The sequence below is a fragment of the Cynocephalus volans genome, chromosome 6, assembly GCF_027409185.1.
Source record: "Cynocephalus volans isolate mCynVol1 chromosome 6, mCynVol1.pri, whole genome shotgun sequence".
In the NCBI taxonomy this organism is placed as follows: Eukaryota; Metazoa; Chordata; class Mammalia; order Dermoptera; family Cynocephalidae; genus Cynocephalus; species Cynocephalus volans.
The window spans coordinates 133326367-133350465 of NC_084465.1; the positions used below are offsets into that span (position 1 = coordinate 133326367).

At 41.7% G+C, this 24099-nt stretch overlaps 1 protein-coding gene across 3 annotated transcripts in view; it reads left to right on the plus strand.

Moving 5' to 3' along the window:
• Positions 1 to 1686: 1686 nt before the first annotated feature.
• OPTN (optineurin) overlaps positions 1687 to 24099 on the plus strand; it is a 41303-nt gene continuing 18890 nt past the window's right edge. For all 3 annotated transcript variants that reach the window (XM_063099503.1, XM_063099505.1, XM_063099504.1), the window contains exons 1-6: positions 1687 to 1838; positions 8605 to 8781; positions 9442 to 9644; positions 14370 to 14552; positions 16629 to 16702; positions 18775 to 18909. In XM_063099503.1, coding sequence (XP_062955573.1) covers positions 8616 to 8781; positions 9442 to 9644; positions 14370 to 14552; positions 16629 to 16702; positions 18775 to 18909 — 761 coding nt within the window. In that variant the 5' untranslated portion in view covers positions 1687 to 1838; positions 8605 to 8615. The remainder of the gene's footprint in view (positions 1839 to 8604; positions 8782 to 9441; positions 9645 to 14369; positions 14553 to 16628; positions 16703 to 18774; positions 18910 to 24099) is intronic.

Here is a 24099-nt window from a genome sequence, read left to right on the forward strand (position 1 = left end):
CCCCAGAGGACAGCTGTGACAAAGATTCTTCTGCCTGAATTATCCCAGTAGTTGATCAAAAACTAGGGAACTTTATTATATATTTTCTCTCTCTCTCTATTTTCCTAAGCTCTCTTCCTGAATGACACCAGTTTTGCCCTGCACTGGTTTTTAAAATATTCCCCGTTTGGAGTTCCCCACCCTACCCTGGCTCACTCCACATAAAGCAGCCTCTCCCCTCATCTCCCCCTCTTACAAACCACACCAACTTTAGGGCTTGGAAACTGAGTCTGGGGGCAGTAGGCAGTTACTGACTTGCTAGCTCTCCTGCCCTGCTCTGGGGGTTAACCTCAGGGGCAGGTGTTGAGGGCCAGGCAGCAGGCGGTCTAGACAGCGAAGCTGAAACCTTCCGGGATACCAGGAGAGGACGCATCCGCGTTTTCCCGTTTTGTGAGGATTCCCCCCCGCCCCCGCCCCATTTCCTTCCAACCGGTGAGCAGCGTGGAGAAGCAACCACGGTGCTGTTTATCCCCGCTGACCTGAGCAGCGATAGCCCTTCCATTCGTAAATCAAGTTCATCCTTCGTGGTCTTCGGCATAAACCTGCTGTCAGACATCTCCAAGACCACCTGGGACGCGCCCTAATTTCCATTTAACTTGTCTTGCACGAGGGTCCTGCCGTCGGGAGCACCGCCTTGACCGAGACCTTGACCTCGCGATCATACGCCCTCTGTCCTGTGGCTGCGTCCCCGTTGTTGCCTTCTCACTGCTTAGGTTGCGAACCAGGTCGGTTCTCCCTTTCTCCTTACCTTGTTTTCGTACTTGTCATTCTGCTGGCTGATCCGGAGGCATCTTCCCTCCTCGGGTATAGTGGATCAATACTTCCCGCAGCAGCAAACGCTGCTTCCCAGATATAATCCGGGTCAATGCATTAATCCCACCTGTCTGGGGCATCTGAAGCATCCAGGTGTTAAGGGGTGACCTGTTCTCTGGGAACGAGCCCAAGAAGCATCCTACAGGCTTTTTTTTTTTTTTTTTTTTTTTTTTAAGATTACCGGTAAAGAGATCTTAACCCTTGACTTGGTGTTGTCAGCACCACGCTCACCCAGTGAGCTAACCGGCCATCCTTATGTGGGATCCGAACCCGTGGCCTTGGTGTTATCAGCACCGCACTCTCCCGAGTGAGCCACAGGCCGGCCCCATACTACAGGCTTTTTTGATTTGGGGGTGTGTGTGTACGTGTTTTGTAAAGGTCTAGTTCAGGAGTAAAGTCGGGTGAAGAGTAACGTTCGCTCGGTTAACTACGTCTAGATGTAAGGTTTTTAAAAAGCACAGATGGAGGCCTCTTAACAAGGATACCCGGGGCCCTCCTTCCCTCTCCTTGGGGCGCAGCGACCCCCTGCGGCTCCGGCCTTCTTCTATAGGGACCCCACGAGCAAGACACAGGGAAGACCGACTCCACACATTCCGTTTAATTAATCATTTATTTTTATTAAAGCAGACCATTTGACACCTGGGCATACCCCTGCTCACTCGCGTGGGCGCCTTGACCCTGAGCCAGCGGCGGAGGTGGGACGCAGGGGGCGGGCCTAGGAAAGAGGAGGGGCGCGGCCTCGGGCGGGGCGGGGCGTGTCCCGGGGCGGGGCCAAGGGGCGGAGCATGGGAAAGTCCCGGGCTGGGATGGGGCGCCTGCGCGGCGGTCAGCTGAGCGACGCTGGGCGGGGTCGCGAGGCCGTGTGTCAGTCCGGGGCTGCCCGCACCCCGCCGTCCCCGCCATCCGCATCTGGCTCCGAGCCCTTCCCCCCGCGGCACGATGCCAAGGAAGCAGTGACCCCGAGAGAGGCCGAGCGCTGGCGGCTGGTGAGCCGGGCAGGGGCGGGCCGGACCCGGGGCCGGGCGAGGAGGTGGCTCCTTCTCTGGCGGGCGCCTCTCCGCCCTGGAAGCGGTTCCCGCCACCCCCTTCCCTGCGGCCCCGAGCCCGTGGGGGTGAGGGTGGCGACGGGGCGGGGGCGCGTCCCTCTCGTGGGACATCTGCCCTGGGAGGGTTTCCAGGCCCCGGCGGATCGTGACCTGGTGGGAAAGGGCACCGGCCTGGGGCGGCCACCGCCAAGGGCCCCTTATCCCCACCCCAAAAGGGTGAAGATACCGGTAGGGCTGGCCGCAGGTGACTTCCTCAGTAGGTCACCGAGGTGGTTTGGGGGTGACGCCCTCCCGCACGTTGAGCATAATTAGGAAGCCAATTCCTCATTATAAGGAGGAAGGTTAAGGCACACCTTTGGAAGACGTGACATCACGACTGTGGCTTAATGAGGTGGCCCAGGAACAGTAAAGAATAATGACCCTTCTCTAAGGTGCTGGGCTTACTGAACAGCTGAAAGAAATTTACATAAATCGTTGTGTCTAGGAGAGAGAGTGTGTGTGTGAGAGAGAGTATATATAGAGAGAATTTTTGATGAGGCTGAAAACCCCAAAGGAATGGGTTGTACAGTCAGAAATGTGTAAGCTGGAGACAGTGAACATCGCTTAGAGAAAATGAAACCCAGGTTCCGGCCTGGCCTCCACCACTAGGAAAACCGTTGTATGACAGTGTATGCCACAGAACTGTTTTAAGGATGAAATGGAAAACTGAAGCCGCAGACATCGAAGCCCTCAGACCTGGTTAGCAAGGCAGCAGCATCAACAGAAGAACCTGCCTTGCTCTTTGGACCTGGGGAGAAAAGAGCTAGGGAGCCCGGGCTGCCTCCCAGGACAGACCCAATTTGTATTGGGCTGAAGAGGACCACGAGAAGAGGCCAAGGCCAGGGACTGCCCTGGAATGCAGAAGGAAAATTTAAATGTGGCATGTAGAGAGGGGACAATGATTGAACTGAGTCTGTGGGGTGATTGATCTGTTTTTTCTACTGGGCCAATTTTAGGAGTTCTTTATATATTGTGCACAACACTATGAAAGCAGCAGCTTTTTTATAAACTGACCTTCAGTTTGCTTATATTACTATGATTTTTTCTTTTCTTTTCTTTTCTTTTTTTTTTGCTGCTGGCCATTGCAGGGATCCCAACCCTTGACCCTGGTGTTATCAGCACCACTGTAACCCAGTGAGCTAACCAGCCAATTCTTGCTATGAAATCTAACAACCACCTCCCCGTCCCCAACACCAAACTTTATCTTTGAAAGCAGTTGGCCACTGTATTACTTTCCTACCAAACCCCGTCCCTTAAGAATGGGCACATAGATATTCCAGCCATGAAATGCATCTTCTCATACCCAAACCTTGCTCTCCTGAATTTTATAGTCTTGATATACTTGATAGTTGATATGCTCTTTGGAATTTATGGTATAGCAAATCCAAAATACAAAGAAAAAGGGAGAAATCAAACTCTGTTTTTTAAAAAATAAAATATTTCATTCAGAAAGAAAAGATTATTTCAGAAGTTCTCATTGTTTTCACTTTGGCATGTGTATAAGGATTGAGAATTAGAATTTGTGTCATGAAATGATATCCAGATACCTTTGCAGTGACATAAAAAGCAATGCTAATTTTAAAATAAGTTTTAAAAGTTGATTTCATGAATCTGGAAATGAATGCCTTAGAACTGTAGAAAAACTCATAATAATACCAGCATGTTATGCTTGTCACCTACACAGCAGAAAGTGTTTTACAGGTGTTAGACTTAAAAATACCTCTTTATACTATATTTTAATTTCGTTTCAACAAACATTTACTGATAGCCTGCTGTGTGCCAGTCTGTAGTAGAATACAGTGGAGAGAAAATAGACTGGCTCAAGATGATTACAGTAACTGCGGAAAGGGCCACAAGAGGTGGACATGCAAAGTGTTCTTGGATGCTCAGAGGAAGGAGCAGTTCATTTGACACAGGAAGTCATGTTTGAACCGGACATCAAACTCTCCAGTGGAAGTTTGCCAGGGCAAAAGGGGGGCCAGACATTTCAGGCAGGATGGAGAAGAGGCAAGATCACAGAGGCAAAAGAATGCAGGGAGCTGTGAAATCTTCAGTGTGCCTCAGGAATGAGTGGTTTGGCAACAGGCAATGACACTGGTGGGTAGTTGGGCCCAGACCCTGGAAGTTCATGCTTGTCTTGCTAGGAAGCTGAAACCCTATCTTGTTCGGGAAGGAGTGTACCCAGGGGAATGACCTCATGTTGCAAAAGAAACCATGAAGGCAAAGGGACTGAAATGGAAGGGAATGAAAGACCATTTAGGAGGCTATTAAAATTCATTCAACGAGTATTTATTGAACCCTTCCTTCTGTGTGTCAAGTGACATTCTCAGTACAAGGGATACAGCGGTAGACAGAACAGGCAAAAATCCTGTCCTTTGTGGAGGTCAACTTTGCTGTGATCCAGACAAGACAAGAAGGGCCTGAGCTAGGCCTGTGGGGATGGAGAGGAGGTGGTGCTTTTTAGAAACATTTTCGAGGTGGAAGTGGAGGCATTTCATGACCCATTAGACTTGGGGGGAGAGAGAATTGGGAGAGTCATGCATAACCCCCAGGCTCCTGCCTTGGGTGACTAGGCTAAATCTATTCTTATTTTCTGTATACAAAATCAAAACATCATTTCTAGCATATAATTGTGAGGCTCCTTTTATCCTATTAGTAGAATACATGAGACAAGACATTCTTTCCTTGAATAAGAAGTTGGACTGGATCACCTCTAAGGCCAACTCAGGAATGCGATTCATGCTTGTGTCTACAAGATCAAGTCATTGCTCTACTTATTGACCTCAGGGACTAATAATAATAATAATATATACTATTAGGAATTCAGATAGCATATTTGAGACTAAAATCTAGGAGATTTTGCTTCTGATCTTCCACTTACCAGGTAGTTCTTTCTTCCTCATTGGTGAAGTCTTGACATACCCTGTGTTAAATGAATTCATTCTTCTATCATTGAATATCACGTTTGCTTAGAAATGACACACTTCAGATCTACTTCAGTTGATTATGAGAATTTCTGTTATTAGACAGAACTTGGAATAAATGGCTTAGTTCTAATTTCTGTAGCCTTCAAAGATGTGTGCAAGGATTTACAATGTATCTCTGTCTCTGCCCAGTTGAAAGCAGCTCAGGTTGTTAAAAAGGTAGAGAATTAAGCTTTCTCCAACTGGCATTCTACCAATAGGTATTTCATATGTACATTGTGCAGTGATAACTCACAATAATGTCCCAAAATATTCTAAAATCATAAGGTACCCTTTGAGTGATCCAAAATCAATTAAATTACTTTTAGTGAAATATTGATAGAAAGTACTTACATGCATATGTTTGCCATCTATGCTAGCTTATTTACTATGAATTACAAAATAATTTTTTCCTAAAAATACCGGATAGCAAAGAGTTTACTGTAATTAGGACAGGTATATGTATTTGAGGGTAGCACACCCATGGGGGTACTGGGTGTGGGTGTGCTAGAGGGTAGGAGTTGGACTGTGATCTTACTAGAAGTTTAAGAATACATTTTTCAGGGCCGGCCCATGGCTCACTTGGGAGAGTGTGGTGCTGATAACACCAAGGCCCGAGCTTGGATCCCTATATAGGGATGGCCGGATCGCTCACTTGGGAGAGTGTGGTGCTGACAACACCAAGTCAAGGGTTAAGATCTTTTAAAAAAAAAAAAAAAAAAAGAATACATTTCTCAGAGTTGTTGAGCTGAAAGCAACCATGAGGATCATCATTTGCTGGATGAGTCAATAAAATCAGAAGAGGTCGGGTGACTTAGCACATCTGGCTACGGTACGAGTATTTCTCCTACTGTCTTCTGGAGCACAACTTGCTTTTTTCCTTCTGTCCTTATAAAATCTGGGCAGGCTGAAAAAGTTAGAAGCACTGATATAACAACTAGAACCAGTTTTAACTTTATTACAGTTGTATTTATAGGCATGGTAGAGATATAAAGGAGGTCACGGAGGGAAAAAAATCTGAATGATTTTCAAGGGAACATCTCTTTGTCTGTTCTTCCTCCTCTCTTCCCTTCCCCTTTCCTTCCTTTACCTTCCCTCTCAGAAAAACTGTTAAGGAGAAATGCGTTCATGTAATGAGATGAAACCAAGCACTTCTCCAGATATCTGCAGAGATACTCTTTTAAAAACATGTTAAATGTTTCCATGGCCTTTGCAAAGTGTAGTATAATCACTGAATACCTGAGGAAATTTAATTCTGACTAGTAAATGATACATACTACAAGGATTCTATCTTTAGGTCGATTACCTAGAATTTTAGTATTCCTCTGCAAAAGAGGTAGAAACACTTACTCATAAAACCCCATTTTTATGAAATGCTTGCACCAAGATCATTCTGTGCAAAAATGAATTTTATGGAAAGTCAGGAACTGGCAGTTTATCCAAATTATTTCAGGGGAGGAAAGAAAAACAGTCTATTTTAGTCACCTAATGCCAAGCGATAGAACACTTCAGCATTATACCTCTAGTCTAAAACAATTTGGATATGTAAAACATAAGTACAAAAGTTTCAAAATTGAATAATACTCTTTATCAGTGTTTTTCACTTCATAAAACTGCCATCATCCTCATTACATAATTTTGTGTGAACGCACTTCTTTGTGCTAGCTGCTTTAGAAGAAGTCACTCAGGCAGCCAGCGGTCCCATTGGGCCTGCTGTCCCCGTCACTGGTAGCACTGTCTCCGATTACCTACAAGAGCCTCAGACCAAAAGCAGGATGCCAGGGTCTGGCTTCCAGAGGATGTCCTAGAGCCCAAGATACTGCCTCCTGCTTGCATAGGGAAGCAACACTGCGTTCGGTGGGTTTGGTTTGGTTTCATTTTAATACATGGATACTAAGTGTGCATGTGAATGTCATGATACAGGTATTGATCAGAGAGAGGACGGTCCTCTTGCTTCTGTCTTCCAGTGACTGATCTCATGTACAATGAGCCCGCCACTCCATGGATCACAGGCTCCATAATCATGGTCTAACTGAGAGCAGTTAGAAACCAGATGCTCGCTTGCAAGTTCCTTCTTAATCCCAGCACCTTTTGTGGCACAGTGGCTTTCTGCTCGATCACAGTTATACAGTGTGCATCATTGCCTAATACCTATTTGTAGGATAATTGGATTGAAAATTGTCTTGGAAGGATAGGTATCTTGGAAGTAATAATGTTATGCTTTTTCAGGTATCTCTGTAGAACAGGGGTGTGTGTGCGTGTGTGCGTGCGTGCGTGTGTGTGTGTGTGTGTGTGTGTGTGTGTGTGTACAGCATCAGAGGGGAGGAGTTGCCTTTACTTTGTATTGCTCTATAATCTGTCCACATCTGTTCTTGATGGAAAAGACTCATCATTTTCTTGAGGTGTGAAGATGAAAATTTTTGCCTGTGGCACGTAGCCAGTCATGGGAAGAGATACCTGTGTTTATACAGGTGGGAAGTAACACAGGAGTGGAGTTGGGATTCACTCATCTATCTTATATTTATATGCCCACATTGACCCCTCTACAAAATAGAGTGCTATGTGTAAAAATATTTTCAGAATATGCAATAACTAAATGAGATGTCGCAGTCTTTTTAGTATGCTTTGAAAAATATAGTACTAAAGCCTAAGCATTTAGTAGTACCTTTGTGTGTTACAAGGTTGGGTTTTGGGATTATCCTTGATACCTGGTTGTGCCACCTAATGAGCTTGGATGACCAGTTTGCCTTTGTGAATTCAGCTTCCTCACCTGTAAAATAGCTACCTAGTTGAATTACAGTGAAGATTAGAAACAGTGACGTATCTGGTGTGGTAGTGATTCAGCGCATAGTAAACGTTCAGAAAATGTTTAGTCTCCCTTTCTTCTTAACCAAAAATACAAGAAATAAAATATGGAGATTTTTGACAGCTTTATACAGATATAATTCACATACCATACAATTCACTCGAAATCAGGAGATTTGAACTTAAAGATTTGCATGGGAAATTTTATTTAATGATACTTTTCCCATGTCTACAAATATTATCCTGATCATCATATCATCATACTGTTCTCTTCCTCCTTCATTTCCCTGCTCCTCACTGTATCCTTTATACAACCCACATACACAGCACGTGCACACACATACACTCACATCTCCTTGAAGCTGGGATATGCCTTTTTTTTTTTAAAGATTACTGGTAAGGGGATCTTAACCCTTGACTTGGTGTTGTCAGCACCACGCTCACCCAGTGAGCCAACCGGCCATCCCTATATAGGATCCGAACCCACGGCCTTGGTGTTATCAGCACTGCACTCTCCCAAGTGAGCCATGGGCCGGTCCCTGGGATATGCCTTTTTTATTTAAAAGATAGTATCAAAGGGATGGCCCGTGGCTCACTTGGGAGAGTGTGGTGCTGATAACACCAATGCCATGGGTTCGGATCCCTATATAGGGATGGCCGGTTAGTTCGCTTGGGAGAGCGTGGTGCTGACAACACCAAGTCAAGGGTTAGGATCCCCTTAGCAGTCGTCTTTAAAAAAAAATAAAAGAAAGTATCAAAAATGTTCAAAAATGTAATTGGAGAGAAAGTCGGCAACTTTTAGAGTAAATGTTAGCAATTGCTAATAAGTTTTGGGAACTCAATGGGGACCCCTTGCAGAGGGGGGGCAGCTATATTTTCAGTTTGTGATTTTTCCATAGGAAGTGCTGCCATGTCCCACCAACCTCTCAGCTGCCTGACTGAAAAGGGGGACAGCTCCAATGAGACCACAGGAAATGGACCTCCCAACCTGGCTCACCCAAACCTGGACACATTCACCCCAGAGGAGCTGCTCCAGCAGATGAAGGAGCTTCTTACTGAGAACCATCAGCTGAAAGGTGAGCAGCAGCTGGCCCCTGTGTTCTCCCTTCTCCCTGGGCCTGTGTGAAACGTAATACGTTTGTGGTAAGGCTGGTAAGGGAGCTCCCTTCTCTGTCTGTTTCCCTGTGGGGAGAAGGAGCACAGGATTTAGCTGTTGGTAAGGCTAAAACTATGCCCGCTGTTTACTTTTGGATACAGGTAAGCATAGAAAGTATTCTCTGTAGCTCAGGGAAATAGCATAATGACATGTAGTACATTTAAAAGAAGAAAGGCTGCTATGATTACAGACTTAGTACTAAGAACCACCTTATTCAGCAAAAGGATTCTGATATCTCAAGCTGTGGCTTTTGGCAGGACCTGTGTTCGAATGTGGAGTGATAACACCTTCTTCAGTGCCCCAGTTATTGATAGATATGCATGCTGTCATGGAGGTAACCAAATCAATTTTATTTTCCTGGGACTTTTAAGGACTAAAACTGATGTTAGACCACTAGTCCTGTCTGAAAGCAAAACCACTCACCTTACCATAGTCTTTTCCTGCTAACCCTTGGGCCCAGGCCAAGCATAGCATCTCTGGATTCAGAGCTCTGTGGTGAAGCTGTCTTTGGGGAGGTTCGATTCATCAGAATACTTCAACTCTCCTGGTGTGTGATTCTTTCACTGTGAACCCCCCACAGAAGCCATGAAGCTGAATAATCAAGCCATGAAAGGACGATTTGAGGAGCTTTCAGCCTGGACAGAGAAGCAGAAGGAAGAGCGCCAACTTTTTGAGATACAGAGCAAAGAAGCCAAAGAGCGCCTCATGGCCTTGAGTCATGAAAATGAGAAATTGAAGGAAGAGCTTGCAAAACTAAGAGGGAAATCAGAAAGGTCGTTTGAGGTGAGCAGGCTCATCAGTTATGGTTTTCTTAATATTTGCAGTAGAATCTTACTTGTTGTATGAGTCCATTTTTGTGTTGCTATAACAGAATACCTGAGACTGGGTAATTTATAAAGAACAGAGGTTTATTTCTGCTCATGATTCTGGGACAGCTGCATCTGGCACGGGCCTCAGGTTTCTTCTACTCATGGTGGAAAGCAGCAGGCATCCGGCAGGTACAAGCAGATCACATGGCAAGAGGAAGCAAGAGAGAGAGAGAGGAGGTGCCAGGGTCCTATAAGCAATCAGCTCTCATGGGAACTAATAAAGTGAGAACTGACTCACTACCCCCACCCCCCAGGAAGGGCATTAATCCATTCATGAGGGATCCACCCCCATGACTTAGCTCCCAACACTGCCACATTGAGGATCAGATTTCCATATGAGTTTTGGGGGGGACAACACATCCAGACTCTATCACTTGTCTAAACTCCTAGATTAAAAGATTTCATTATTCAGCCTGGACTGGTGTTTTGCATGTCTGGTTGCAATTTTAAGGGTCAAGTGTAATCTCTGTTGGGGGAAACAAATTTGTAAAGCTTTAACCATACTGATTGTAGTTAAAAGAATGTTGAGGTCATAAGTCTGTGTTTTGTATTCATTATATGGTGTAGGTGGACCTCTACCTACAACTATCCAATTGTTAGTTTTTAGTTTATGCCTTTGATATAAATCTACATTTAAAAAATCTACTCTTTCTTAGAATTTTTGCTTATTGACCTTGTCCTTGCTCTCATTCTAAAATAGATTACTAACTTTACATTTTCCTTTTGAAAAATGGTCTGGCAAATGTCATGTGATAGGAGGCAGTAGGGTGCCACAGGTAAAGAGAGAAATACACATTTTTGTTCACCCAAAGAACCTGGGAAATGTGTCCATACCTGAGAGTGGATGTCAAAGATGTTAGTGAAAAGAAAATGAGAATGTATTTGCAGGCCCTGCCGACACTCCAGGGCTCGCTGAGAGGTGTGCATTTCGGTGGACATCTGCTGTCTATTTTCTTCCAAACCTGGTCCCTAACAACTCTCTAGAGGGTGGAGTGCTGGGTTGGTCATGGGAGAGTTTATTCTGGGTATCAGTGATTTTTTTCTTGAGATTTTACCTTAAACCTTGTTGATTTCTCATTTCTTGGATGGGTAAAGAAAGGAAACAAAGAAAGAAAATGGGAAGAAAATAATGAAAAGGAAACATGATAAAGAATAATCTAAAGAATGAAAAGTTATTTAGAATAACATTATAGTTCGTATCAGTGATCTCAGTCATCGGCTCCTGCTCATGGACAATGAAAATATTCTGCTCAAATAATTTATACTTGTGTTTGAAGTGTTTCATTGTTGATAAGATTTATCATGTCTGGGCTGGCCGGTTGGCTCTAGTTGGTTAGAGCACGATATTACACTTAAGGCTAAGGGTTCGGATCGCCTTACCGGCCAGGTGCCAAAAAAAAAAGGATGATTTATCATGTCCAATCTTTGAACTTGTCTTATAGTTCAGAAAGTATTAAGTTGCTTCTCTGGGGGAAATCTCTCATTATCAAAATATTTTGAGGTAGAATTTTCTGAAGAAATAATCACTGGAATATATAAATAATTTTCTACTGTAAGAAAATATCTTTGTTGCCTGTCTTTGGCTTTTGGGATGTGAGCTAACAGTTGGCTTCAGCCTGCTGGGGTCTGTCACATTGACGCCAAGAAGGAAGCTTCCAGAAGCAGTTTGTTTGAGATAGTTTGCCTATAGGTTTTGCCAGAATTGAAAGAAGTTTGAGATGAGAAGCTGGAGCTCTGGGCAGGTGCTGTCAAGGCAAATGATCAGTGGAAGCAAACTCCAAGCAGGACTCAGAAATGAGGGTGGAGTATGTGGGAGAAAGAGACAGTCCTGGCTCTTTAAAATCCTCCATCAGCAGCTCTGCTCCACCAGACTGTGCTTCCCAGGTTTTTGTGCAGGGCTCACCTTCCCAACTTAGTAAAGTTCTCCAGCCTCCTCCGGTCTGCGCTTGCTGCTTTCTACAGATAAGTCACAGGGAAGCCCACCAGCCATCAGGGCCACGTGTGTTCTGTGCCATGCAAGGGAAGGGAGGAGGGTTTCTTTTGGAGGCCTGCCTTCCGATCCTGGGGTGAGGCTGAGGCATTACTGGTTCTGTCTGATTTTGTTAACTTATGCACTAATGATCACTGGAGAGCACTCTCTACTTTTGAATTGCACAAGCTGCTAGGGCAAAGGTCGTCAGACAGACTTTTCTTCCAGGATTCTAGATGAATGGCACACTAACTTTGGCAAGTGTTCAGGACAGTGGGATAGAGGGATTATACAAATATACAAAAAGATAAATTGTGTTACACAAAGGTCAATGGTAAGTGCTCAAAAGTCATGAAGGACAGTAACAAATAATGGAGTTGGAGTAGAGGTCAAAGAGAGAAACCACAGGGATAATCCAGGAGAGGACTGAAAAGAGTGTCAGTAGTGAAATGAAGGGGAATTTGAAGAGTTATCTTACAAGGTGTTTCATGGCCAAGTGAGTGGATTCGTGATTTCCAAGGATAAAGAGATTTTCACAATTGCGAAAAAGAAAATTAACCGAATAATCTGAGACTCTAGTGTCATGGCCTTGTATCCCTGGTCCTCAGAACTCTATTTTCTACCATTGTGCCAAGGTGGTGTTTTTTTTGTTTTGTTTTGTTTTTAATTTAAAAGACTGGTAAGGGGATCTTAACCCTTGACTTGGTGTTGTCAGCACCACACTCTCCCAAGTGAGCTAACCAGCCATCCTTATGTGGGGATCTGAACCCATGGCGGTGGTGATACCAGCACCACACGCTCCCAAGTGAGCCACAGGCTGGCCCTCCAAGGTAGTTTTTAAAAATCCTTTCTATACAGTGTCCTTAGAGAGGTCAAGAGGGTGAACATGGAGATTCCTGATAGGGCGTAGTCTTGCCTTACCTGTCTGCTTCCTGGGTCTAAGCTCAGCAGTACCTGTCCTTTTATTGTTTTCATTCCTTTATATTTACATTTCTTTTGTATGAGTCATTACTAAGAGAGTTTGCACAGACTTTTAACCTTTCCTTGCAGACCTAACTCTCTGGTTTCACGAGTGGGTTTTCTCTAAGGCCTGTGGTAGTTTCCTAGCAAGGGACTGCTCTAGGGGAAGGAAGAGTGTGTTCCCAGGAGTGTGAGGTTAACATCTGCACCTTCGTTGTGAGTATCTCAGGGACTAGCTGTCCATCCACATGTGTTTCTGATGTTGTTTTGGTTCTGCTACGAGCCCTTGGGTCTGTTTACTGTTCCTTAAGGAAAGGAAAAAGGTAAAACTCAACTCAGACAATGTTGACTACCGGTTTGAAATCACTTATTTAAATTACTTGTTTGGGCCGACCCCGTGGCTCACTTGGGAGAGTGTGGCGCTGGGAGCGCAGCGGCACTCCCGCCGCGGGTTCGGATCCTATATAGGGATGGCCGGTTCGCTCACTGGCTGAGCGCGGTCACAAAAAAGAACAAAAAAATAAAAAATAAAAAAAACAAATTACTTGTTTGGAGAATCCGTAGGTGATATTTACTTATGCTATAAATTCCTGAATGTAATTAAGATTTTTCTTTAAAAGCTGGTCTTAAGGTATTTGTTATTTTACACTGTACTATTAATATGGGTGTGTATCTGTGTCTGTGTTGATTTTCTAATGTGTTGCAATTTTCTGATAATCTCAAGTGTATACGTTTCTGGTTTGGAAAGTGAACTAAAGCCTCCTGCCATGCACATAGAGCAATGGAGATTTCCTGAGGAGGAAACCAGGGAGGCATGAAAGGTCACAACTGGAAGAGCCAATAGAGTGCCACATCTTTCTTTCTAACCTCAGGAATCAGAGGCCAGGAGCTTAAGTGAATCTGCTCAAGGCCGTACACCTGGTAATGAGCAGAGTGTAGGCTAGATCTGTTCTCCCTACTCCCAAGTACAAACACCACATCTAAACAGGGTCTTTCTCTTGTGATTTTGTCATATGCAGTAACTGCAACAAGGTGAACACAACCTGTACTTGACTTAAGTGAAATATTAATGCTTGATAATAATGTTTATATAGGCTGAAATTTATTTTCTTTTTGACCTTTGGTACCAGCCTCTGGATTTTAAATTATTTTATTTCTCAGCAGATTTATTTTTAGCAACCCTAAAACACCAGCCTGCACACTGGGAGCATTTTGGACCTTCCGTTGTATTTTGCCGTTACTGTACCAAGTAACGTCCTGGTGCTCTGGCTTCTAACCAGACATGACAAGTGTGGGGAGAGTAGGATAGGTGGGCATTCGTGGGGAGGAAAAAAGGCAGGAGGTTGAGTTATAGCAGCTTCTTGTCTTTATTTTCTGGAATTTTGGACTATAACTTATGAGTATGCCCTTGCCAAAGTCTGGCTGGTTATTTTCATAATATCAGATTATTCCAGTATGCTGAGGAAGCCTTCCTTTCTTGTCATGAAGTTATTTTCAATTTCTATTATTGAATACAATAAAATAATGTAAAAATTTCCATTTTAAACGTAATGTCAAAACAAGTGGTCAACTAAGAGCTAGAATTTTCTCCTCTAAAGCTCAGGGGATAAGGATGTTGAGAAGCCACCTGGTCTGTGGCTGTGGGGCAGTCGAGTCAATGGCGGGTCCTGAGTTGGGTGTGTTAATTAGTTGTCCCCCTCGTCATTCCAGGACCCCACTGGTGGCGCCAGGCTGCCCAAGGCAGAGGCAGAGCAGGAAGCTGAGCAGCTGAAGACCCAGGTGGCACGTCTCCAGGCTGAAAAGGTGGACCTGCTGGGCATTGTGTCTGAGCTGCAGCTCAAGCTGAACGCCGGCAGCTCCTCGGAAGACTCCTTTGTGGAAATTAGGATGGCTGTAAGGTTTTCAGTTTGGTTTTTGTTTTAAGCAAACTACAAAGCCTCACCTGGACAGATGAAATAGATTCTGCTCTTTCTTGTCAACTCAGGGGAGCCAAATAATGAGCAAATTTCAGTGTAGCAAAGATAAATGGGCTCTCAGTTTTTTTGTTTTATGTTTTGGTGGCTGGCTGGTAAGGGGATCCGAACCCCTGACTTTTGTGTTATAGCATCACACTCTGATCAGCTGAGCAAACCGGCCAGTCTGTGGCTCTCATTTTTAAAGTATTACATAATGCTCGTAAGGATTGTCATAGCTGAAATGGGAAAATATCAGTTACCTTATGTGGTAAAAGATGTAGTCTTTTTTTAAATTTTTTAATATTTCAATTTGTCCTGGAAACTTAGACATTTTTGTAACTGGTCTAAGAAGAACAACACTGCATACACAAGCATGAACTTTCTGGCATTTTTCAGACCAGCTCTCAAAGCTGTGTTCAGCAGTTCACATAGGGGAGCAGAATCGTGGTCAAATGCAGTAAACCTGTGGTTTTTAAACACTGTTCAATGGTAGACCCCTCTTTTCAAACAGAGCTTTATGAGAAACCATGGCGTATTAAAAATAAGCAGAGGAGATAAGAAAGCACCGACCTGCTCTGGTTGTAGGTTGAAGACAGTGCTATCAATCTCAAATTTCTGTTCAACCGAAGTAAAGTGAGCCAAGCAAGGTGGCTTGTGCTGAGTGATGCCTCAGCTCTTGTGAAGTTTCTTGTACAACTGTATCTGGTTATACAGGGGGCCCTGTTAAAGAGCAAAGCAGATAGAGAAGCCATGTAGGGGCTGTCCTTCATTAATACTAAAAAAAGATTGAATAGTAAGGGAGAAAAACACACAAGGATAAAATCCTCTGACATACAGACTGTCATCTTAGCTTCGTCAAAGTACACATCTGATATAGGGCAAGAGATTAATTGTGTCCCTGCAAGAGAAAAATGTTCTTTGTAGATAAGTCAGGGGGAGTGAAAAGCAGAGTAGCTTGCAGAAGAGCTAAACTACTAGATATGTCAGAAATATTAGTGCAACTTACTTAACTTTCTCACTCATTTGCTGCACTAAAGATTAATAGAGTTGGAAAATGGCTCTTAATAACGTTGCCATCCGTGCCCCCTAATAAATGTTAGGTGCATTCATAGTGACCCAAATCAAGAGAATTAAAATACCAGTTGCAAAGCATACTTTGAGTACTCTTTCTGCAAGTGACCAAAGATTACTGAAAACAGAAGTTTGATCAAAGAGCTTTAACCTTCTGCAAATAACTGATAAAATTCGGGAAGCCTAAACAGCATATCAGAAGTTTCCAAATGAGGCTTCTTTTTTCTGCGCACATGGTCAGCATCATGTTTTCCTTCTCAGATGACAGTCAATGTAAACGTGTTTTACTCTCTTTGCTCCTGTGGACTGGTAAACTGTCCAAGATTAGGGAAGAGTGTATCAGAAATATCTAGAACCATCTTTGTGCACTTTTGGAGATTTTCCCCATTTGTTTATTGGAATATAAACGCCTTTGGTCTTAGTCTTCTTGTTCCCTAAATGACCCACGGTGTATGCACATTTCTAATGCAAACCAACTTGGTAAGGACCGTGCTCTGTGAGCCTTGTCCACAGAAAACTGCCTTTTCTTCCCCTTTGCTTCAGCAAGTTTTGGTATCTTGCATTTTAAAGGACTGTGCAGGAAACGTGTGTGAAGTTGTCACTAGCTCTGTGTGACATTAACCTCAAGAAAGAGGGAACTGCCAAGGAGAGGAAGGAGGAGAAAAGCTTTCGTGTGTGTTATGGGTCAGGCTGAGTTTGTTCAATGGGCGGAGACCGACCTTTACACCTCAGCCTCAATGTTTATAGTCCTGACAGGGCGTGCAGGGTGAGGGTAAAGGGCATGGCCATTCCACTCAAATGGCCCAGTTAAGACATTTCCTGTTTAAATGTTTGTTAGGTTCCTTGGGTTACATGTCATCAAAATTTGCCCTTTTTTTCTTTTGGCAAAGCATTTGTCTTGCCGACTTCTGGTGTTAAATCCCTTTCATTTCTGCTTTTACAGGAAGGACAAGCAGGAGGGGTAATAAAAGAAATCAAGACCAGTCCTGGGCCCACAAGAACAGACTCCGTTGACACGTACGTGCAGAAAGACTGGGGCCATCAGGCAGGCAGGCTGGGTAGTCCTGTCACTTTGACCTCGTCCCTGGAGGTCAAACATGATGGACTGAGAAAGGAATGTCTTACTAATTTATACCAGGATCTTTCGAGAATATTCGGTTTGAGTGCTATTTAATGTTGCAGCCAAAACTGGCAGAGAGTAAAAATAATGATTTTAGGCTGACAAACCCTGACTACTTGTTAAAGAGGTGATTTGTCGCCATCAGATGAGAAATGGAGACAAACTTGTTGTCTATCAGATCAGCTATTTGTTCCTATTCCGAAGAGCCATGCTTGCTAATTTGTCTACCTGTGCCATTTGACCTGGGCCAGACTGCCCTGCTCCATAAGGGAAATGTTTCTATTTTTCTCTCTAGTAGTCATTCCAGTGATGAGCCAGGCTGACCACCACTGGATCATCTTCTATAACAATGACTGTTAGTGCTCTTGCTCACTGCAGGTCCTTCTTGAAAGTGCCCAAGTGTCCTATCTGTGGAGTCTCTTACCTGTGCCAAGCAGGTATTAGGAAACAGACATCTTAAATAGCAGGAGGGCCTTTGAGGAGGGCATTGGTAGAAGAACTGGGCACCTGAACTCTGGACTCTGCAGGTGGCACTGACCAGGGCAGGCTATTAGCCCATCCTCTGGAAGCCGGTCACTCCTGTATTAGTCCGTTTAAGAGACAGTTACCTGAAAATCTCCCTAAGGGTCTCTTCCCTCATAGACTTTTAAAACCTTTTTACTATAAAAGGGCATAAAGAAAAATCATGATTTGTAATAATGAATATGCTAATAATTTTTTTAAAATTCACTTTTAAAAAAACAAATAGAAAAATAAAACCTTTTTATTATAACCTGATGATTGTACATAAATAATGACTTAAAAATGTGAAAAAAATTTTTTTCAATTATGTTCCCAAACTCTCGTATAAGGAAGAAAATACGAGGGTATCTCAAAAAGTTCACAGAGAAATAGAATTAAAAGATAATACAAATCTTCCTGTGAACTTTCTGAAGTACCCTCATAGGCATTAGATAATATTTTTTCATCAAATAGGACATTTGGCATAAGTGAAAGTTATTCCTTTTTTCAGTTAAAAATTCCTCCACTTCCCCCCAATTGCTTTTTTTATTATCACAAAACTTCCCTGGAAATAGTAGAGAGGAAGAAAGCCCTGCTTGAAATTTTCAAGCCACTTCCTCCTCATTTATATCCACATGCAAAGATCACTTCCTCTTTTAAGCCACACTGTTTTATAAAATAGTGTGGCTATTCATGACTACCATAGGACCTGTTCATGACTACCACAGGAGTCTGAGATTGATTTCTAGGATTGGAGTTCAAGCTTTAGAGTCCTGGTAACTGGGGTATAATCCTGGATATTTACTAGACACATGCACTTGGGTCGATTGCTGAGAGTAGCTGCCAGTATCATCATCATAATCATTCTGAAAGTGCTGTTGGTGTAGCCTTGGTCATGGTTTTGTTTGTCATTGAAATGTCTCTTGATTTAATTGGGCTTTGAAATCAAGAAAAATATTTGACATACCAAGAGTGCCTACATTTCCCTGCTCTAATGATTTTAAACCAAAAATGGAAAAGGATTTCTTCTCTTGACATGAGAACATGATGGTTTCTGTCAAGTTGGAGAAAGGTATGTATACATGCATGGTGCACTTCATCTGACTGCAGTCCTCTTTGGGGCTAGATGTCTGGAAAAACTGGTAACTCCACCCAGGGCTGTCTGCTGAACTACTTCTGTGGGTTTTGTGGTCTGGTCTTATGTGTACCGTGACCCTGTGGAGGAAGTGAGAGTATGTACAGCGTGAGGTTAGCCTCTCTGGAGCCTCAAGGTCAGTCTGCACACCTTCCCTAGAAAACACAGAGCAGTGTGGCAATGGAGGTTGCAGTATGTGAGACTTAACTGGAAAGTGTTCTGGAAACAGTTCTTTTAAGTTGGGCTCCTCTATTCTTAGACTTTGACGTTTGCATTTCCTGATGAAAACCTTGTAACCTTGGTACTGAATGTGGTGGTGGTGTTTTAATGTAGAAGCAGATCTGCAGAAGGTGCCAGGAATTATTTGGAATTCGAAGAATTAACTGTGAGCCAGCTCCTGCTTTGCCTAAGGGAAGGAACCCAGAAGGTGGAGGGCCTTGAAACTGCACTTAAGGAAGCCAAAGAAAGGTAGGAAATAGATTGACTTGGAATATACATACATGGGTTTTTTTTTAACAGCTTCATTGAAATATAATGAAGATACCATACAATTCACCCATTTAAAGTATACATTTTGATGTTTTTTAGAGTATTCACAGAGTTGCACAACCATTACCACAATATAATTTTAGAACATTTTTTCCCCTGAGTAAGGAACCCAGTATCCATTAGCACTCACCACCCTCTCCTCCCAGTAATCTACTTTCTGGCTGTATAGATTTGCCCATTCTGGACATTTCATGTAAAGGGAGTCAGGCAATATGTGGTCTTTTGTGACTGGCTTCTTTTACTTAGCATAGTGTTTCTGAGGTTCATCCTCAATGTAGCATGTGTCTGTACTTCATTCCTTTTTATTGCTGAATAATATTCCACTGTATGGAAGCACAACCTTTTGTTTATCCTTTCAATCAGTTGTTTTCACTATTTGCCTATTATGAGTAATGCTGCTATGAACATTTGTGTACATGCTTTTGCTTGGACATATGTTTTTAACTCTCTGGGGTATATACCCAGGTGTGGAATTGCCAGGTCATATGGTAACTCTATGTTTAATATCTTGAGAAACTGACAAACCATTTTTCAAAGCAACTGCACCATTTTGCATTCCCAGCAGCAGTGCATGAGTATTCCAATTTCTTCACATCCATACCAACACTTGTTAATGTCTCTCATTTTGATTTTAGCCATCCTAGTGGATGTGAATTGGTATCTCATTGTAATTTTGCTTTGTATTTCCCTAGTGACTAGTGATTTTGAGCATCTTTTCATGTGGACCATTTGTGTATCTTCTTTGGAGAAATGTCTATTCAAATCCTTTGCCCCCTTTTAAATGGGTATGCCCCCAGTATGAATCTGGCCCCCACCTCATGGGCAGAAGGGGTGACAGTCAGCTTTGTATCTCATGAATATTTGTAATAAATAAATAAATAAATAAATAAAAATTTTTTTTTTTGCCTCTACGTTCATAAATGAAAGAAAAATAAAAATAAAAAATCTTTTGCCTGCTTTTAAAAATTGAGTTGTCTTTTTATTGTTGAGTTATAAGAGCTTATTTTATATTCGGGATACAATATATATGATTTGCAAATATTTTCTTCCATTCTGTGGGTTGTCTTTTCACTTTCTTTGTGGTATCATTTGCAGCACAAAATTTTTTTATTTTGATGTAATTCAATTTATCTCTTTTTTTCTTTTATCACCTTCTTTTGGTGTCGTATCTAATAAACCACTACCTAACCCAAGGTCCAAAGATATGCTTCTATGTTTTCTCTTAATAATTTTATAGTTTTAGTTCTTACATTTAAGTCTGTGGTCTATTTTGAGTTCATTTTTGTGTATGGTATGATATAGGAGGCCAACTACATTAGACTCTCAATTCCGTTTCATTAACCTATATATATATATCTGTCCTTATGCCAATACCATACTGTCTTGATTACTATAGCTTTGTAGTAAATTTTGAAATCAGGAAGTGTGAATCCTCCAACTTTGTTCTTTTTCAAGACTGTTTGGGCTATTCTGGGTCCCTTGCTCTTCTATATGAGTTTTAGGATCAACTTGTTAATTTCTGAAAAAAAGCCAGCTGGGATTTTGTTAGGGATTGCATTGAATCTGTAGATCAATTTAGAGAGTATTTCCATCTTCACAATATCCTTATCCATGAATGTGGGATGTCTTTCCATTTATTTGTCTTTAATTTCTTTCAATGATGTTTTGTAGTTTTCAACATACAGATCTTACACTTGTTTTATTAAATTAATTCCTAACTATTCTAGTCTTTCTGATGCTATTGTAAATGGAATTGTTTTCTTAATTTCATTTTTGGATTATTTGTTGCTAGTATATAGAAATACAACTGTTTTTTGTATATTAATCTTGTATCCTGCAACCTTGCTGAAGTCATTTATTAGTGGTAATAATTTTTTAGTGGGATCATTAGGATTTTCTGTACACATGATTAGATCATTTCATCTGCAAATAGAGATAGTTTTGCTTCTTCCTTGCCAATCCGAATGCCTTTTTTTCTTGCCTGATTGCCCTGACTAGAACCTCTAATACAGTGTTAGAAGTGAAGAGAATGAGCATCCTCATTATGTTCCTAATCTTAAGGGAAAAGCTTTCAGTCTTTTACTATTAAGTATGATGTTAGGGCCGGCCCCGTGGCTCACTCGGGAGAGTGCGGCGCTGGTAGCACCAAGGCCGCGGATTCGGATCCTGTATAGGGATGGCTTGTGCACTCACTGGCTGAGCATTGTGCGGACTACACTGTGCCGAGGGTTGCGAACCCCTTACCAGTCAGAAAAAAAAAAAAAGTATCATGTTAGCTGTGTGCCTTTATCAGATTGAGAACCTCCCTTCTATTGCAAGTTTGTTGTCATTTTTATGATGAAACAATTTTGGATTTTTTTTTCAAGTGCTTTTTCTATGTCTATAGAAATCGTCATATGAGTTTTAAGGTTTTTTAAACCATCATTAATATGGTATATCAAATTAATTAATTTGCAGATGTTAAACCAACCTTCCATTCCTGGGATAAATCCCACTTGATGGTGGTGTATAATCCTTTTTATATGTTGCTAGATTTAGTTTGCTAGTATTTTGTTGTGGATTTTTGCAACTATATTCATAAGGGATATTGGTCTGTAGTCTTCTTGTGATGTCTTTGTCTAGTTTTGGCATCCTGGTAATACTGGCCTCATAGAATGAGCTGGGGAGTGGGGCCTCCTCTTCCATATACATATGAGTATATCTTTTTAAATATATGGTGGACCTTTTATATTGTTACAGCTGCAATATAATGTGTTACAAGCAAAATCATTTAGACTGGGCTTTGGGGTAAAATTTATGTACCTTATTTATAGACTTATTGTAGAGTCAGTGAAGTGCTATTTATGGATGTACATTTTAGAAATGCAGAGTGCTAAGATACCCCAAATATGAGATACAGGGGAGGTCATGCAATAGTTTTAGGGCTCCAATGATTGGAACATTTAATCATGAATATACCATGGCATAATTAATTCTATCAGACATTATAAATGGCTCATTAGTCTTAAACTATACCATGGTAAGAAGCACTTTTCTAATTAAAGCAGTTTAAATTATTAACTATTAGAAGATTTGTTCTTAAAATATGAAACATAGACTATTTATTCAGAAAGAAAAAATAACCTGGAAGGCATGACAGCGTTTATCCAATGACTATGTGGTGATCAGCTCTTTTCAAAGGCGAAAAAGTTATGGTGGTTAAAAATCCCAGGTTTTTACTTTACGTCCTACTACCGTCACTTAGAAAAATTCAGGGGTGACTTCTAGGAGACTACCACTGTGTGTTCCAGTGGGGTCAAATATTTCTTCTACCTTTTTGGAAAATCCTAACACATAGTAATAGTGTACAAGTAAATAAACAAATTAAAGCATACTTTTTACACCTTAATTATTATAACTGATTTTTAAAGGAAGATGTTATGCTTTGAATGAGGACTTTAACAGCTGTACTCAATCAGTGTGTATTTCATAGGCATGTTTATATCTCCCAAGTTCTGTTTACCATTCCAAGAAACTAAGTTTTGCCAGTAATTCATCCTTACTTAAACTAACATGATTAGCTTTATTAGTAAAAGTGTAAACTTGGGAATTTGCTAATTATTCATCCTGATATTTCATATGATTGTGTAATTGCTACTTTTACAATAATCATAGTTTTCTGCCTGGAGGCTGAGAGGTGTATATAGCTCTTGAGATTGGAGCTAATGAGTCAGGCCAGCCTTTGAGGTGGAGACCTCGTGCCCCCGCTTTGAGCTCCTTGTAAAGGTCTCTTTCTCAATAGCATTAAATTTCTACTTTGTGAGCCAGCCAGCTTTCTTTTAGTGTTTAACAATTATTGAGTCGATAATTAGTTGTCGGGACTAATATTATTCTCTACCTGGGTATCAGGATGATAATTTTCTCCCTGCTTAGGTAGGACTGAAACCAGGAAACAAAATGTGATACATGAACAACCTGGCTTGATCTACACACTATATACGATATGATAAAAACACATTGCAAAACCTAGCATATCTTTTTCTCTAATAAATAAGTCAAACTTCACCCATTTTCATTAATCATGGGAAATAGGGGTATAGATGTTCTAAAACTTATTCTGAAAATTTTTAGGTGATTTGTGGGGAAAAGGAAAAGATTTGTCTTTCTGTCATTGTTTTGCTAAGATTGATATTTCACGTGATTTGTGTTTTTTAAACATGCTCACACCGACAGCTGGTAAGGTGAGAGGAGTTGTGTAGGAAATGTAGCCTAGGATATCAAGAGGCAATATGGAAGAGATAGCCCAAGGTGGAAATTTGCCGTAGAAAATTACTGATAAATTGTAATTCAAGTGTAGGTCAAGACCCCGCATCAAACATGAGTGTTGGTGTAGAGACCACCCTCCAGCCCTGCACCAGCTGGCGCTAGACCCATTCATTCAGCTTTGCTGGAGATAAATGCCCATGCACCCATTGGGTTTGGCTATTTGCAGTAGATACCAATATTGTTTGTTTTTACTTTTTATCACCACTAAGTTCTTTTTAAAAAGTTAATGTTACCTACATGGAAAGAATTAGTTGCTCTACAAGCCCAGCTTTTTATGGAGAAATGACAGTTCTTTGACCACCCCACCCCCACCTACTTTGTCCTGCTTCCCAAACAACCACTTTTAACATATTTAGTTGTTTCTTTTGATATGTATCTCCATATATCAATCTTAAATTGCTACTTAATTTTTTTAAAAAATGTTAAGCAATCTATTGACCTCCCACTATGAAGAATGAGGATTTAACTGTCTTTTCATCATCATCAACACCACACACTTATGCTCTGGACCTCTCTTCTCCTCCCCCTACCCCCTTCTGAAATTGATTATATTGAAATTCAGTTAGATGATTACGTGGTGTTTGCATTATTGTGCATATGCACAGACACACATATATGCACACATACAACATGTACACATACACTCTTCCCAGTTGAGCTGTATACTATGTTGTGACCACTTTCCTTTTTACAGAACTTTTTTTTAACTCCATACCTAATTACCTTTTTAAAAATTTGCTTAGCTTCCCTGTATTTCTCCAGTGAGGAGATTTCTCACTTACATTCAAGCATGTTAGTTGTCTA